Source organism: Chiloscyllium plagiosum, unplaced genomic scaffold (assembly GCF_037043375.1).
Source record: "Chiloscyllium plagiosum isolate Xiang-an unplaced genomic scaffold, Cpla_swu_hap1 HiC_scaffold_4, whole genome shotgun sequence".
In the NCBI taxonomy this organism is placed as follows: domain Eukaryota; kingdom Metazoa; phylum Chordata; class Chondrichthyes; order Orectolobiformes; family Hemiscylliidae; genus Chiloscyllium; species Chiloscyllium plagiosum.
Genome location: NW_028270142.1, coordinates 7,931,534 through 7,949,750, shown reverse-complemented (window position 1 = coordinate 7,949,750; position 18,217 = coordinate 7,931,534). Strand labels below are relative to the sequence as shown.

Genomic DNA, 18,217 nt, shown 5'->3' with positions numbered 1-18,217 from the left:
TGAAAAATGAGAGCAAGGAAAGATTACAAACTGACTTTACGGGCTTGAAAAAAAAACTTAAAGGAAATTGCAAATTAAAATCAAGTTATCACTTACCAAATTGTTCATGCATTTTTTGTTAACTGTTAGGAAGTACCAAGGAGCGATATCACAAGTGTATAGAATATGAAAGTCTTAAACTTCCCTAATTTTGAAATTGATTTGTACATGGAACATCAGGCACACCATTTATTTTAAGAGGAGATGGTGGTGTCATGGTAATGGTCATGGTAATGTCGCTGGATTAGTATTCCAGAAGCACCAATTAATTCTCTGGAGGAATGAGTTCACATGTTACAATGGCAGCTAGTGAAATTTGAATTCCATTAATAAAGAAATCTACAATTGAAAGCTGGACTCAGTAATACACACTTCAAAATTATCATCAGTTGTTGTAAAAATACATCTCGTTCACTATGGCCTTTTATGGAAGGATATCTGCTATCCTCACTTGCCACTCCATCAGCCTCCAAATCCAAAAGATTATAAACCACCATTTCAGTCACGTCCATCACCATTATTTCAAATAATAATGTCATCAACCTGTGCACCCTTCCATAATCCCACCTTTTCCATCTCCACAACCGTTGCACTGTCCCATCTATGCTGTCTCGAGCACAGGAACACCTACATCCACTCACTACCACTGATGCAACTCATCTCACCCTTACAGCTTTTTTTAATCCTCAAAGAATAGATAGCAAGAAACTAGCATATTCTTATCATTATTTTTAATATGTACCCTAAGAGGTCCATTTGCTTTGAAAATGCAATTTACATACGTACGAACATATAAATTAGGAGAGGCAATAAGCACTCAGCTCCTCAAGTCTGCTCAGCATTCAATAAGATCATTGCTGATCTGATTGTGACCACAACTCCAAATTATGATCTACCCCGATAACCTATGACTCCCTTATTGGTTAATATTTATCTATCTCTACTTTAAACATATTCAATAACCCTGTCTCTATCACCTCTTGGAGTACAGAGTTCCAATTATTCTCAATCCTCAAAAAATTCTACTCATCTCCATACTTCACTTTATTTTTAAATTGTGTCCCCTAGTTTTAATTTTCCCCTAAAGGGGAAATCTCCTTTCAACACTCACGCTGTCTACACTTAAGAGTCATAGGGATGTACAGCAAGGAAACAGACGCTTCAGTCAGACTCATCCACGCCAACCAGATATCCCAAACTATTCTAGTCCCATTTGCCAGAACCTGGCCCAAATCCCTCCAAAACCTTCCTATTCATATACCCATCCAGATGCCTTTTAAATGCTGCAATTGTACCAGCCTCCGCCACATCCTTTGGCAGCTCATTCCATACACACACACCCACTGTGTGAAAAAGTTGCCCCTTTTATCTTTCCCCTTTCACCCTATACCTATGCCCTCCAGTTCTGGACTCCCCCACCTTGCCGATTTACCCTATCCATGCCCTTCATGATTTTATAAACTTCTATAAGACATCCCTCAGCCTCCAGTGCTCCAGGGAAAACAGCCCCAGCCTATTCAACCTTTCCCTACAGCTCAAATCTTCCAACTTGACTTTGCGTTCATTCATATAATCAAATTAAACTAAGTGTGTACAAATATTTTTTTAAAAAATCAACTTACTCTCATCTCCATGTATGGTGGGTCATGGTCTAATTTAATTTTATCTTGTGCTAACTTGGCCTTCTGTTCTTCAAGGAACCTTTCCAGCTCATCTGCCATTGTCAGCAAAATACCTTTAAAATATTCAATTTTATGAATTAGAACATTGGCTCGATGACTAAGCACAGTTCAGCTAAAGAGGAAGTAAGTTTTATCTGAATTTCAGCTACTCAGATTACAGTCTATATGGTAAAATAATCAATTGGCCACCAAAATTATAAACAACATAATTCTGCCTCAGACAAAAGCTGTTGGGAGAGAATGGAGCCAGCAGCAAAGTTATGCAGCTTGTGACAACCTTCCGAGTGCCTTGTTGGAGGATACTGCAGCTAATCCAAGTTTGGATGTCAGACATTAATGACAATACAGAGATGTTAATCAGAGCAGTGGACAGCAAATTAATAAATTTATCCCCTTTAAAACTTTCCATTAAAAATGACATGCAGCCTAACTACATATAGCTAGCTTTGTCCTACATCTCTATGTCTTTGATAATCTTAAAAAGGTGTTTGATAGACTATCAGGGACCCTAGCTTATTGTGAATAAGATCCCAAATGTTTATCTATTTAATTACTGAAAGGTCTGGCTCTAGTTTTTTTTAAAATCTCTCTCTCCCTATTTCGCCCCTTCCTCTGTCCCATCATAGCACCCTCCAACGTGCTCATACCACCCTCCCCAAGTCCACACCCCCACTTCCCCATCTCTGCAAGTGACACCCCACATCATCTATAGCTAAGTAAGGAAATTAAGGATAGTATTCAATTGAAAGAAACCTTTGCAGATTTGTAGTATTGAGTACAGAAGTTGGGAGGTCATGTTGCAGCTGTACAGGACATTGGTTAGGCCACTTTTGGAATACTGCGTGCAATGTCATGAAACTTGAGAGAGTTCACAAAAGAATGTTGCCACAGTTGCCGGATTTGAGCTATAAGGGAGAAGCAGAATAGGCTGGGACTGTTTGCCCTAGAGTGTCAGAGGCTCAGGGGTAACCTTATAGAGGTTTATAAAATCATGAGGGGCATGGATAGGGTAAATAGACAAGGTCTTTTCCCTGGAGTGGGGGAGTCCAGAACTAGAGGGCACAGGTTTGGAGGGGGGGGTGGGAGAGAGAAGGATATACAAGAAATCTTTTTCATACAGAGGGTGGTGTGTGTGTGTGGAATGGGCTGCCAGTGAAGTGGTGGAGGCTAGTACAATTACAACATTTAAAAGGCAATTGGATGGGTATACGAATAGCAAGCATTTGGACAGATATGGGGCGGGTGCTGGCAGCTGGGACTAGATTGGGTCAGGATATCTGATCGGCATGGACCAAAGGGTCTGTTTCTATGCTGTACATCTCTATAACTCTATGTAGAGTGCTAATGGATAGATCAAAAGGCTGGACAGACTTTAAGAGCTAGCGAAGAATGATTAGAAGATAATAAAGAGTCAGAAGGCAGAGAATAAGATAAAACTAGCTAGTACTAAAAAAAAATCAGGGAACATCCAGTCTGTCAGATGGCTTGCAATAACAGGAGGTGCTTCTAATACCCGATACACATTCATCAATAATAACACAACTTTGGTCATCAAAAACGCACAGAAATCAGATTCTGGCATATACGGTTGTTTCATACAAAACCCGTTCAGTGAATCCAGCGCCTTTTATGAGCTGACAGTCAAATGTGAGTATGTCAAGCTTTTCTCTCTATTGTGGAAAGGTGTCACTTTCTTGTAATGCACTGTTTTTATATCAGAATTGAAAAATGGAATGATTTCTCCAAAAGCGTATGTAATTCAGCATGCGTCCTAAGTAGACAAAAAGCTGGAAGTACACAGCAAGCCAGGAGGTGGCGAAGTCAGTATTTCTGCTATTAACCCTTCTTCAGGACGAGATGTGGGTGTAGGGGGAGCGACAGATAAAGGCAGTGTGGGGGAGGGATGTGGGGAGAGTGAGGTAGCGGAATGGTGAGGTAGTGATAGATGGACACAGATGGTGGGTACACGCTGGTCGGTTGATGGGAGGGATGGATCCTGTTGATCACTGGAAGGGAAGGTTGATAGATGGAATAGAAAAGAGGAGTTGTGGCTGGAAAGAGAGCTGGGGGATGGGTGGTAATGTTATTTGAATTTAGAGAACTTAGTGTTAAATCCTTTAGGTTGTAAGCTGCCCAGGCGGAAGATAAGGTGTTGTTCGTCCGAACTGCAGAGGAGGAGACCAAGGATGAACATGTTGGATGGGGAGTCGGAGGGAGAATTGAAATGGGCAGTGACCGGGAGGTTAGGTTAGCCATTTCAGACCAGGCAAAGATGCTCGGCGAAACAGTCACCTAGTCTACATTTGGTCTCACTGATGTAGGAAGCGAGGATATGCTGGAGATCAAAGTCGAAGAGTGTGGTGCTGGAAAAGGTGTGATGCTGCCGTTCAGGCAGGACCTGAGGAGCAGGTTAGGGTTCGGACTCCTCGGATGCTGTGCCTTTCCAGCACCCCACTCTTCGACTCACCAATGTAGAGAAGACCACATTGGAAACACCGGATGTAGTAGACAAAGTTGGAGGAGATGCAGGTGAACCTCTGTCTCACCTGGAAGGACTGTTTAGAGCCCTGGATAGAGTTCAGGGTGTTGGTGTACAGACAGTTGTTGCATCTTTTTTGGTTATGCGGAGTGAGTGGAGCACTACTGCACATTCAGAGGGGTGAGTGTGGAGCGGGGAAAGGAGGAGATGCAGTGAGGGCTGTCTGGATGACAGAGGGGGGAAGAAAGTGTTGTTTGAAATAGTAGGACACCTGGGATGCTTTGCAGTGGCATGTCTCCCTGTCAGAGCAGAAGTGATTGAGGCAGAGGAATTGCGCTCCACTGCACTCTCTCCACACCAATCCCTGCTTCACTATTAAACTTGTGAGGCGATGGTAGTCCAGAGGACAGACCTCACTGTTGCAGACGCCGAACGCCAGCTCTCCAACACCTTGACCATGGCTGCACCATCGCCCATCAAGCCACCACCTCCCACACTGTCCATGGTCTCATCGCCTTCAGTGAGCTGTCCTCCACTGCCTCCAACCTCACAGTTCCCCAGCCCCAACTGCCCAGTTCTACCTGCTCCCCAAGATCCACAAGCCCAACTTCCCCAGCTGACCCATTGTCTCCGCACGTTCCTGCCACACCAAACTAATTTCTTCCTATCTCAACTCCATTTCCTCTCCATTGGTCCAGGCACTTGGCACCTATATCCAGGATGCAAATCATGCCTTCCACCTCTTCGGAACATTTCCAGTTCCCTGGCCCCAGCACTTCATCTTCGGAATGATGGCTTGCAGGCCCTCAATTATTTCCTCTCCAACAGACCCATCTAGTTCCACCCCCACTCATACCCTCCTCCACCTCACTGAAGTAGTCCTCACCCTCAATAACTTTTCTTTCAATTCTTCTCACTTTCTCTAAATCCGGAGGGTGGCCATGGGCATCTGCCTCTTTGTCGGTTATATTGAGCAGTCTGTCTTCAGTACATACACCTGTACTGTCCCAACTCTTCCTCCATTACATTGATTACTGCATTACATTGATTACATGCATTACTGCATGGGTGACTTTAACTTCCCAAATATTGATTGGAACTTTCTTAGTTCAAATAGTTTAGATGGAGCAGTTTTTGTCAGATGTGTCCAGGAAGGGTTCATGATTCAATGTGTAGAAAGACTGACTCGAGGGGAGGCCAAATTGGATTTGGTGCTTGGCGACGAACCATGTCAGGTTTCAGATCACTTGGTGGGAGAGCATTTCGATGGTAGTGATCACAACTCCTTAACCTTTACTATATTCACAGAGAGGGATAGGAGCACATGGTGTGAGGAAGGTATTTAATTGAGGGAGGGAGAATTGCAATGCTATTAGGCAGTAACTGAGGTGCCTCAATTGGGAACAGATATTCTCAGGGAAAAGTACACAGAAATTTGGAGGTTGTTTAGGAAGCACTTGCTGACAGTGCTAGACAAGTTTGTTCACTGAGGCAAGGAAGGGATGGTAGGTTGAAAGAACCTTGGGTGACAAGGGATGTGGAACATCTAGGCAAGAGGAAAAAGGAAGCTTACTTTAGGTTGAGGAGGGAAGGATCAGTCAGGACTTTAGAAGTTACAAGGTAGCCAGAAAGGAACTGAAGAATGGACGTAGGAAAGCGAGAAGTGGGCATGAGAAAGCTGTAGCAGGTAGAATTAAGGAAAACCCTAAGGCATTCTACATTCATGTGAGGAACAAGCAAACATCCAGAGTGAGGGTAGGTCCGATCAAGGAGAGTGAAGGGAACTTGTGCCTGGTGTTGGAGGAGGTAGGGGATGTCCTTAATGAATACTTTGCTTCAGTATTCACTCCTGAGAGAAACATTGACATTTCTGAGGACAGCGTGAAACAGACTGATGTGCTCAAACAGCTTGATGTTAAGAAGAAGGATGTGCTGAAAATTTTGAAAAAAACATAAGGATCGATAAATTCCCTGGGCCAGATGGAATATACCCAAGATTACTAAAGGAAGCAAAGGAAGAGTTTACTGTGCCATTGACAATGACCTTTGCACTCTCACTGGGCACTGGAGTAGTGCCAAATTATTCCCTTGTTCAAGAAAGGGAATAGGGATAATCCTGCGAATTACAGACCACTCAGTCTTACGTCTGTGGTGGGCAAATTATTGGAGAGGATTCTGTGGGACAGGATTTATGTTTAATTGGAAAACCATATTTTGATTCAGAGATAGTCAGCATGGCTTTGCAAGAGGCAGATCATGCCTCACAAACCTTATTGAATTCTTTGAGGATGTGATAAAACACATTGATGAAGGTAGAGCAGTGGATGTGGCATGCATGGATTGTAGCAAGGCGTTTGTTCAGGTTCCCCTTGGTAGGCTTATCCAAAGTTAAGGAGGCATGGGACACAGGGAAATCTGGCTGTCTGGATACAGAATTGGCCAACCAATAGAAGACATAGATTGGTGGTAGATGCAAAGTTTTCAGCCTGGAGCTCAGTGATCTGTGATGTTTGGCAGGGATAGGTTCTGGGACCTCTGCTCTTTGTGATACTTATAACTGACTTGGATGAGGAAGTAGAAAGGTGGGTTAGTAAGTATGCTGGTGATATGAAGGTTGATGGAGTGGTGGATAGTGTGGAGGGCTGTTGTAAGTCGCAGCAGGATATTTATTGACAGGATGCAGAACGAGGCTGATAAGTGGCAGATAGACAAAGGCAAAAGTGAGGGCTGCTGATGCTAGAGATCAGAGTCTAGATTAGAGTGGTGCTGGAAAAGCACAGCAGGTCAGGCAGCATTCGAGGTGCAGGAAAATCGACGTTTCGGGCAAAAGTGGCAGATAGAGTTCAACCTGGAAGAGTGTGAAGTGATCATTTTGGAAGGTTGAATTTGAAAGCACGATACAGGGTTAAAGGCAGGATTCTTGGCAGTGTGGAGCAACAAAGAGATCATGGGCTTCATGTCTATAGATCTTTCAAAGTTGCCACCCAAGTTGATAGGGTTGTCAAGAAGGTGTATGGTGTATTGGGTTTCATTAGCAGGGCGATTGAGTTTAAGAGCCATGAGGTTATCCTGTAGTGCCATAGAGCACTACCTGGTTAGGTCATACTTGGAATATTGTGTTCCATTCTGGTTGCCTCATTATAGGAAGAATGTGGAAGCTTTAGAAAGGTGCAGAGGAGATTGAACAGGATGCTGCATGGACTGGAGGGCATGTCTTGTGAAGAAAGGTTGAGGGAGCTAGGACTTTTCTCTTGGAGCAAGGAAAGATGGGAGGTGTACAAGATGATGTGAGGCATAGATAGAGTAGTTGGCCAGAGACATTTTCCCATAGCAGAAACGGCTATCTCGAGGGGGCGTAATTTTAAAGGTGATTGGAGGAAGGTTTAAAAGAGGTATCAGAGGTCTTTCCTTTACACAGAGAGTGGTGGGTACGTGGAATGCACTGCCAGTGGTGGTAGTAGAGTCAGATACATTAGGGACATTTAAGTGACTCTTGGATAGGTGCATGGAAGATAGTACAATGAAGGGTATGTCGGTTAGTCTGATCTTAGAGTAAAATAAAAGGTCTGCACAACATTGAGGGCCGAAGGGCCTGGACTGTGCTGTACTGTTCTACGTTCTAAGATAGGCTATTCAACCTTTTCAAGTCTCTCCGCCATTCAACCATGGCTGATAGTTTCTCAACCCCATTCTCCTGCTTTTTCCCCATAACCCTTGACAATCAAGAACCCATCTATCTCTGTCTTAAATATGCTCAATGACCTTGTCTCCACAGCCTTCTGTGGCATTGAATTCCATAGATTCACTCTCTGTCTGAAAAAAATTCTCCTTATCTCCATTCTAAAAAGTCTTTCCTTTACTCTAAGACTGTGGCCTTGGGTCCTTGTCATGCACTTTACCAATGGAATTGCGTTTAGGAACTGGGGGACAGAATTCCCACGACAGGGTGTTTTCCCCATATATCCTTTTGGAATGTGAGTTTGGACATTAGAATGCCAAGTCATTCCTCTGGCCTTCAACTCCACCCATATCTACCACACATTAAAGTTCAGTCCCAACCTGATCTTTACTAAAGACTGTGTGGTGTTTGCACGTTCTCCCCGTGTCTGCATGAGTTTCCTCCGGGTGCTCCGGTTTCTTCCCACAGGCCAAAAATGTGCAGGTTAGGTGAATTGGCCATGCTAAATTGCCCCTAGTGTTAGGTGAAGGGGTAAATGTAGGGGAATGGGTCTGGGTGGGTTACTCTTCGGAGGGTCGGTGTGGACTTGTTGGGCCAAAGGGCCTGTTTCCACACTGTAAGTAATCTAATCTAATCTAATCTAATCTAATCTAATAAGTATTTGATTGAGGGGTAAGTAAAAAGTAATATTTTCCCTCTAGAGCACAAGTTTGGAAATTGATAATAAAATCTAAAGAAATGGAAGAGCTTTGAACTGACATTTTGTATCCATTTCCACAGTAGAAGACTTAGAAAACATCCCAAAAGAAAGTGAAAATTAAGAGGTGATGAGGAGGCATGAATTTAAAATAAGCATCACTGGGAAAAGATGCTAGGAAAGCTAGTGCACGTAAAGTTCGAGGCCACCAGGACAGTATTGTAAAATAAGTATTGGTACAAATATGGATGCATTGGTTAAAACCTTCCAAAATTTATGAGATGCTGGAAGAGTCACCTCCTACCTGCATCCACCTATCACCATCCCAACTACATTTCCCCTAGCCGCACCCCCAACCTCCAATTTATCTCTCAGCCCCCTTCCTCCTCCACATTCCTTATGAAGGGCTGATGCCAGAATAATCAACTCTCCACTCCTCAGATGTTGCCTGACTTGTTGTGCTTTTTCCAGCGCCATGTTTTGGGAGTCCCAGTGGATTGAAGAACAACAAGTGTAACACTTTTATTCAAGAAATGATGGAGAAATGAGGAACTACAAGCTAGTTAGTCTGATATCTGTCACAGTGAACTTGCTAGGTTCCATTCTTAAGGCTATTGTAGTGGATACTTAAATCACAATGTGCTCAACATGGCTTTATGAAAACAAAACCATAGTTAACTAATCTATTAATGCTTTTTGATGAAGAAACATTCCTTGTAGATAGACAGAAACTACTAGTTATTAGGTACTTGAGTTTCCAAAAGATATTTAACGAGGTAGATGCCACAAAGGTTGCTGTACAAGATAAAAGCATGTGGTGTATGGGATAACATATTAACACGAATAAAAGATTGGCTTGCTAACAGGCAGTAGACAGTAGTATTTGAATTTGAGGAGCCTTTAAACCTGTGAGTATTCCATATTTTCTATTTCCTGTGCAGCATGAAACCTAGTTAACAGTGTTAAATTAGCAAGTAGCTTTCCATAAGCATTAACAAAAGATTTTTTGGGGATCACATTGCCCTACTGTGAGTGCAATGCTTTCAAAAATGAGATTGGATTTGAAATTTGGCCTTTGAGTGGAAGCGAGGAAGGGGACAACAGTCATCATGAATATCTGGTCACTGATTGATATAGCATAGATGGTCAGCCCCCAAATTAAAATATATCAATAGGTACAGATGGGGTGAGAGGGTACAAGAAAGAGCAGAGGAAATGAGTCAAACTTGAGGTAACATCAGGAGTTCCTCTCTGTCAGCCTGAAAGAAGAAAAACAGCTGCCAAAGACTACCACAAAAGACTGCAAGACATCTGGGACACAGGTAACAACAATGACTGCAGATGCTGAAAACCAGATTCTGGATTAGTGGTGCTGGAAGAGCACAGCAGTTCAGGCAGCATCCAAGGAGCTTCGAAATCGACGTTTCGGGCAAAAGCCCTTCATCAGGAATACAGCCTGTCTTTCTGTATTCCTGATGAAAGGCTTTTGCCCGAAACGTCGATTTCGAAGCTCCTTGGATGCTGCCTGAACTGCTGTGCTCTTCCAGCACCACTAATCTGGGACACAGGGGCCAACTGGCTTACACTTCTCCATTGGAAAGAACAGTGTAGATCGGTGAAGCATTCTTATCTATCACCAGTCATGCATTTCCTTTCTTAATCTAATTAAACTATTGTATCATTTCTAAACTGCTGTTTCTCAATAAACTACCAGAAAATATCTACAATCATCGACTGCCTTTATTAGGCAACAGAGACTGCAAGCACCCACCCCCATTAAAATCCACAATAGGGATAAGTTGGCCTTTTTCATTTTTCCATGTCCTTTGCAGCCTTCAACATGTCATCGATGATAATTATGAATGTCTCACCTCCAATTCTCTCCTTCAAACCACCGCCAAACCTTAAACAGAACATTGTTTGCCTGAAACTACCCAGCCTTCAGAACAACACAAGACAACACTGCCATGGCAACCTCAGCAAGACATGTCAGATCATCGACATGGATACTACTATCACATGTGAGAATACCACCCACCACGCACATGGCAGATACCCCTGTGACTCAGCCAATGTTGTCTCTCTCCTGTTGCAGGCAAGGGTGCCCTGAGACATGATATACTGGCAAGAGTATGCAGACGCTACAACAATGGATGACTGGATATCGCATAATTGCCAGACAGGAACGTTCCCTCCCAGTCGAGGAACACTTCAGAGGTCAAGGACATTGAGCCGCCGATCTTCAGAGTAAGTGTCTTACAAGGCGGATTTCTAGATACACAACAATGGCAAATCGCTGAGCAGAAACTGGTAGCCAAGTTCCGCACCCATGAAGATGGTGTCAAATGGGAGACTGGGTTCATGTTGTGCTACATGCGACTCCACCATACTGTTCTATATCTTAAGATCTTCCTTGCTGTCCTCTTTTGACCCCATCGCCTTGATAAATTGTTATGGTCTCTCTACATTAATTAGTTTGTACAGTTTTGGATTACTTATTGTTATGGACTAGACCAGACCACTCAAAACATTCTTAAGCAGGCAGCCCAGACCACAATTTTGCAATTTGTCTCAGTAAGTGTACAGTGAAAATTACCCAGAGTAAGTTAACTAGGTTGACTACCAGGTTTTAAAAACAGACAAAAATTTATTCACAAAATTACACAATGAAATACAAACAACAGAATAAAGAACCCTACTGAACTTAGTCTATCCAAACTAGATTTAGTTATGCTATTCCGAATTACACAATAGTCCCAATAAGCAAACCCCCTTAAAAAAAACAGTAAAAATTGAACAAATACTTACAGTTTGCAATTAGAAGGACAGAAGTTCAGAGAGTTTAGCAACCCGTTTCCACGCAGCTCACTGTTGAACTCCTAACTAGTTCTGGACTGAACTGTTCAACGAGAGCTGACCACTCCCCTTTCAATATACAAGTCACTTCTAAAACATGATTACTTTGGCCTGAAATCTCATCTGTTTACATTTAAACAAAAGACCTCTCAAAATCCGTTTTCATCTCTGTACCAAACTAGTCACCCTGGAGCTGTTTATGATCCCTCTGAAAAAAAACAAGGACACAGTATCCTTTTGAAAAAAGGACCAGCTTTGCGACATTACTACTTTCGTTATACCCTTGGCATGCAACTCTTATATCTATCATGTTATTCCAATTATTTAGTTTGTCTCCAGCGTCACTTTATTTTTAATTTTTTGTAATTATCTCTCTGTCTCACTTAATTGGATTATAGGTCATCTCTTCACTTGTTGTTATTCAGCTATTGACACTTTATTCACACCGTCTAAGTCTCTTAGTCATCTGCAGAGATTTATTATTCAACACTCCACTCACACTAGTTGTATGACCTTTTGAACTCTGCCTATAAATTCTGTATCTGTGCGCTCTTCTTTCTTACTTCACCTGACATTGCACTATGAAAGCTTGTGCTTTCAAATAAACCTGTTGGACTATAACCTGATGTCATGTGGAATGAGGCATGAATGAGGATTTCAGCAACAGGGAAGCTGTGGATGGTGGAATTGAATAGTATTATTAGAGGCAGAAATAGGTGATCTTAGTGATCATGCAGGTGTGGTCAGAAACTCCTACTTCAGATCAAATATGATGATTCAACCACAGATAGTTGTTAGGCAGAAGGATTCAGCTGGTGACTAGGGAATAGAGTTTGTGCCAAGAACCAAAACTCCCTGTAAATCTTTCTTATTGTGCAGGAATTGCATTAAGTGCACACCCATTTAATTTGTTGAGTGTAGCATTGCAATAAATTAACGCAGTCAACTTATGTGTTTTCTGTATGGAAAATTTTAGGTGCTGCACAACCATGTAACTTACACTGAACGAAGAAAGCCAAAACAAAAACAGAAGTTGCTGAAATAGTTCTGAGAAAGGGTCACTGAACCCCAAAACACTTCCTCTTTACAGATGCTAGGAGAAAGTGAAGACTGCAGATGCTGGAGATTAGAGCTGAAAAATGTGTTGCTGGAAAAGTGCAGCAGGTCAGGCGGCATCCAAGGAGCAGGAGAATCAACATTTCGGGCATAAGCCCTTCTTCAGGAATGAGGAGGGTGTGCCAAGCAGGCTAAGATAAAAAGGTAGGGAGGAGGGACTTGGGGGAGGGGCGTTGGGAATGCGATAGGTGGAAGGAAGTTAAGGTGAAGGTGATAGGCTGGAGAGGGGGTGGGGGCGGAGAGGTCGGGAAGAGGATTGCAGATCAAGAAGGCGGTGCTAAATTTGAGGGTTGGGACTGAGAAAAGGTGGGGGGAGGGGAAATGAGGAAGCTGGAGAAATCTGCATTCATCCTAGGCCTAGGAACCCCCCAACCACAACTCAGTCCCAACCCTCGGACTCAGCACTGCCTTCTTGACCTGCAATCCTCTTCCCGACCTATCACCCTCACCTTAACCTCCTTCCACCTATCACATTCTCAACGCCCCTCCCCCAAGTCCCTCCTCCCTACCTTTTATCTTAGCCTGCTTGGCACACCCTCCTCATTCATAAGACCAAAATCTTTATCCTCCTAAAGTGATAACAAGGAGTCAAACCCAAAACAGTGACTACCAATCTATAGTACCACTTGGTCTCTGTCTTACAGCATTTACTGTTTTTATGACAATATAATGCATGCCTAATCAAAAATAATACAACTCTCCAAGTCCTGCTTTAGGTGCAAGTAATTTCCATTCAAGATCTTATTTCTAGTTTTCACATCACTATAAAAGCAAAATAATTCTGAGAACAGATTTTCAGAAAAAATAATCCATAAATCTGATGTGAATTGTCTTCCACATAAAACAACTGAATTTGTTTTAAAACAACCAGATTTAGCAGATAAGCAAGTGCTAATATACAAAAAAAAAGTTGGTCTAATTCATTAGGCTGGAAAAGTGAGCTTAAACAGGAACAATTTTGTTTGTTTCATATTTGGTACTTTCTTTTTCTAATTCATAACTGGTCACCCATATTTATGACCAAGACTTTTCCTCCAACTGCCCACTAGTGAAATACTTCTCGTGCCATAATATCAAAAGCTTCACCCATGTCCTTCTCACCTCAGGGGTCATTATTTCTAGCAGGATCCTTGCTAATGTTCCACGGTCCGAAAAGTTCCAACTTCTCCAAAGTTCAACCTGTATCTATATAACCTGTCTTGCACTGAATCCAGCTTGAACATCGATTCCTGATCTTGCTGACCTGCACTACCCTTGCGCATCTGTAACTCTCTGGACCATTCGATTGAGCATTCTGCGCGATTTGGAGCTATTGAGGCTGCATCAGTTAAGGGTGTCAAGGATATGGTGGTTGAATGAAGTTGAGACACAGTTTAACCATGACTGAAATCAACTGGCTCAAGGTAGTGTATGGTTTGGCCCTGTCCCATCAGTGTTTGGGTCCACCTTTCGCCACTAATACTCGTTCTCTGAAACCTTGTCTAGGATACACGTATCACTGGATTCTAAACGTTCTCGCCACAGATGCTGTCAATCTGCTGAATTTCTCCAGCAATTTCTGTTTTTGTTTGTTTCACTTCGCTCATTCTGGAACTGCAATCTTCCATGCATCTCAACCTGATATCATTGGTAACAGAACCTCCAAACACATTAACGCTAAAATCTTCAACTCTACTGCCCTCCCTATCCAAGGAAATATCCAAACCCCCTCCCCTCCGAGTAAAGTTTACCCTAACCTCACTCTATAGCATAGTGTATTTTCTTTTACCACATGTGTTCCGCCCACATCAACACCTATGCCAACTTTGCACAATTGTCCAAAAAGCCCCGTTTAAACAGCTCCGAACATCGAGAAAGGAAGGAGATGGTGGGGGATGGAAAACATAACATAGCTCCACAAAACGGCGTGCTGGTTGTCAAGTAACTTTACTGCACAAACTTAATCTGTACAGCAAACGTCCTCGGCCGATTGACAGGAGCCTCTGCGCAGGACGCTCCCACAAAACGTACTTAATGCGACAGAAAAGTAAGTATCTTCAGCTCCAGACCAAACGAAACATTAAATGTACAGCCTCACGGTTGTCAAGGTGATGTGAAACGCGTATCGCGCGGATAGAGCTCGGCTTTTTCCGAGTTGAAACAACACCGGCCCCGGCAACCGGCGCCCCCACACACAACACAACACAACACCGGCCCCGGCAACGGATGTCCGCCCCCCCCCCCCCCAACACAACACCACACCACACCGGCCCCGACAACCGGCGCCCCCACACACACACAACACAGGCAACGGGTGTCCGTCGCCGCCCCCCCCCACCACAAAACACAACACCGGCCTCGGCAACGGGTGTCCGTCCGTCCCCCCCCCCCAACACAACACCGGCCCCGACAACCGGCGCCCCCACACACACACACACAACACCGACCGCAGCAGAGGGAGTCCGTGCTCGCCACCACTGCCGATCAGTACGGTGTCTTATCAACCTGAGAGAATCCGGAGGTGGCCAGAAATTGTAAATCGGGAAGCCGTGGGACGGGTACGGACAAGTTTGGGGGGACTGGCTCAAATCCTCCTCTTGGGTAGGGGGTGGGGGCGTTGTGTCAGCAGGATATCAGCGCCTAAAGAGGAGCGAAGTTTACTTACACTCTCAGCCGTCGCTCGCGCCTTGGATTGAAGATTCAAACCAGGCTGCACGAGAGCCTGCCGTTACCAACGGTTCGCCGATTCCTCCGGCTCTGACTCCTCAGGACCTTCATGCATTGCGGCCAGCCCAGCAGCAACCAGCCTGCGGTTACCCGTCCGCTCGCCTAACAGGGGCTTTGGCAATCGGAGGGCCAAGAGTGAACCTTAGTGACACCCGCCTCCCCGTCTGCGTGGTGCTTCCCTCTGGGCCGGATGATCACCCGCTGAAGAACTCGCCGTTTAAAGATTCAGATTCGACGTTTGTATTTGTCTCTGTTCAGTCACATTCCATTCACTTTTATACCTCGTCACTTTTTGTTTTAATTTCCCAATTTTTAATGCTTATTCTATTCGAATTTTGTGCCTGTGTTCCGCAGTCACTGTTAGTTGATTTTTCTCCCCAGCTGTTGGCTTTTTATCTTAAACGACAGCAGAAAATGCTAGAGAAACTCACGAAGTCTGGCAGTCTCAGTAGAGAGATAAATAAAGTTAATAAAACTTTCTGTTTTTGTAGTGATAGGAACCAAGGGGTAGGTATGGACTGCTATCCATTGGGGTGCTGTCCAATTCAATACGTCTGTTCTTGGCTGCAGGTGTGTTCTGAACTGGCCCAAAGACTGGGCATCAATGGAGCTCTGTGAGCTATCCACAGCAAAATCGTACTCGAGCACAATTTAAAACCTCATGGCCCAGCATATATGCAATTTAAACCATTACTATCATGCCAAAGGATCAACACTGATTTGATGGTGAGTGCGGGAGGGCATTCCAGGAGCAGCACCAGGCAACCAAAAAATGAGGTCTCAACTTGGTGAAGCTACTAAACGGCACCACTTGCATGCCAAACATCATAAGCAGAAAGCATTAGATAGAACCGAGCGATCCCACAACCAATGGATGAGATCTAAGCTCTGCAGTCCTGCTACACCCAGTCATGAATGCTGGTGGACAATTAAACAATTCACTGGAGAAGGAGGCTCCACAAGTATCTCTGTCCTTAACAATGGAAGAGCCCAGCACGTCAGTGCAAAAGTTAAGGCGAAAGTGTTCACAATAATCCTGAACCAAAAGTGATGAGTGAATGATCTATCTCAGCCTGCAGCAGAAGTCCCCAGCATCATAGGTGCCAGTCTGCAACCAATTTGATTCTCACGTGATTTCAAAAAATGGGCAGAGGCACTGGATACTGCAAAGACTATGTGGCCCAACAACATTCAAACAACAGTACTGAAGATTTCTGCTCCAGAACTTGCCCCACCCTTATGAAGCTGTTCCAGTACAGCTATAACACTGGCATTTATCCACCAATGTGGAAAATTGCCAAGGTATCTCTTACATACAAAAAGCCGGACAAATCTAACCCAGCCAACTACTTCCCCATTCATCTACTCTCAAACATCATCATAAGTGATGGAAGGTATCATCAACAGTAAATTTGGGTTCTGCCAGGGTCACTCAGTTCCTGACCTGTTTTATAACCTTGGTTCAAAGATGGACAATAGAGAGGGGTGAGAGTGACAGCCCCTTGGCACATAGGAAAATGGTTGTGTTTTTGGGAGGCTAGTCAGCTCCAGGACATCTCTACAGGAGTTCTTCAGCTTGGTGCCGTGGGTCCACTGCCCTCTCCCCCCCCCCCCCCCCACTCCCAACCATCTTCAGCTGCTTCATAACAACCTTCTCTCCATCATTCAATCAGAAGTAGGGCCGTTAGATGATGACTGCACAATGCTGAGCACTATCCATGATTCTTCAGTTGCAGAAGCAGTCTATGTTCCAAGTGCAACAAGATCTGGACAATATTCTGGCTTGTGAATAGAATAAGACCATAAGAGATAGGAGTGGAAGTAAGGCCATTCGGCCCATCGAGTCCACTCCACCATTCAATCATGGCTGATGGGCATTTCAAGGAGAAAGTGAGGACTGCAGACGCATTTCCCCTCCCCCCACCTTGTCTCAGTCAAATCCCTCGAACTCAGCACTGCCTTTCTAACGTGCAATCTTCTTCCTGACCTCTCCGCCCCCACCCCACTCTGGCCTATCACCCTCACCTTGACCTCCTTCCACCTATCGCATTTCCAATGCCCCTCCCCCAAGTCCCTCCTCCCTACCTTTTATCTTAGCCTGCTGGACACATTTTCCTCATTCCTGAAGAAGGGCTTATGCCCGAAACGTCGATTCTCCTGTTCTTTGGATGCTGCCTGATCTGCTGCGCTTTTCCAGCAACACATTTTCAGCTCTGATGGGCATTTCAACTCCACTTACCCGCATTCTCCCCGTAGCCCTTAATTCCTTGTGGCACCAAGAATTTATCAATCTATCAATCAATATATATTTCTGTTCACAAATGAAAAATGACATTTGTGCCACGCAAATGCCAAGCAATGACCATCTCCAATAAAAGGCAACCCAACCATTATCTCTTGACATTCAATGGTATTATATCACTGAACACACATTATTAACATCTTGTGGTTACCATTAACCAGAAAGTCAACTGGATTCACCACGTACAGTGGCTACAAGAGTAGTCAGAAGCTAGGAATACTGCAATGACTCCCCAAAGCCTGTCCACCATATATATATGGCACAAGTCAGGAGTGTGATGGAATACTCCTCAGGTGAGTGCAGTTCCAACAACACACAAGAAATTGACACAAAGCAACCCACTTGATTGGCACCATATCCACAAGCATCTATTCCCTCCACTGCTAATGTTCACAGTGGTGTGTCCTATCTACAAGATGCACCGCAGAAATTCAGCAAAGGTATCCTTAGATCCATGAACACTTCCACTTAGGACAAGGGCAGCAGACACATACCTGCAAGTTCCCCTCCAAGCCAAGGTTTTCTACTGCAACACTGCTACATTTAAACTAAGTAGCGGGGGGGGGGGGGGGGGGGAGGGGACAAGCTGGATGTTTAAAAAGGAAATTGAAAGGAAAGTTAGAACAAGAGAAGTCAAGAAAGACAACTGTATCAATGAGGC

The 18,217-nt window shown here is 44.1% G+C and overlaps 1 protein-coding gene across 3 annotated transcripts in view; it reads right to left on the bottom strand.

The window, feature by feature from the left end:
• cspp1a (centrosome and spindle pole associated protein 1a) overlaps positions 1-15,383 on the bottom strand; it is a 175,520-nt gene extending 160,137 nt beyond the window's left edge. The window contains exons 1-2 of one of the 3 annotated variants that reach the window (XM_087985950.1): positions 15,193-15,383; positions 1,662-1,774 (exon numbers count right to left, since the gene is read on the bottom strand). In XM_087985950.1, coding sequence (XP_087842076.1) covers positions 1,662-1,760 — 99 coding nt within the window. In that variant the 5' untranslated portion in view covers positions 1,761-1,774; positions 15,193-15,383. The remainder of the gene's footprint in view (positions 1-1,661; positions 1,775-15,192) is intronic. The other 2 variants (XM_043689245.2, XM_043689243.2) reach the window with 2 other exon arrangements.
• Between the last annotated feature and the right edge of the window lie 2,834 nt (positions 15,384-18,217).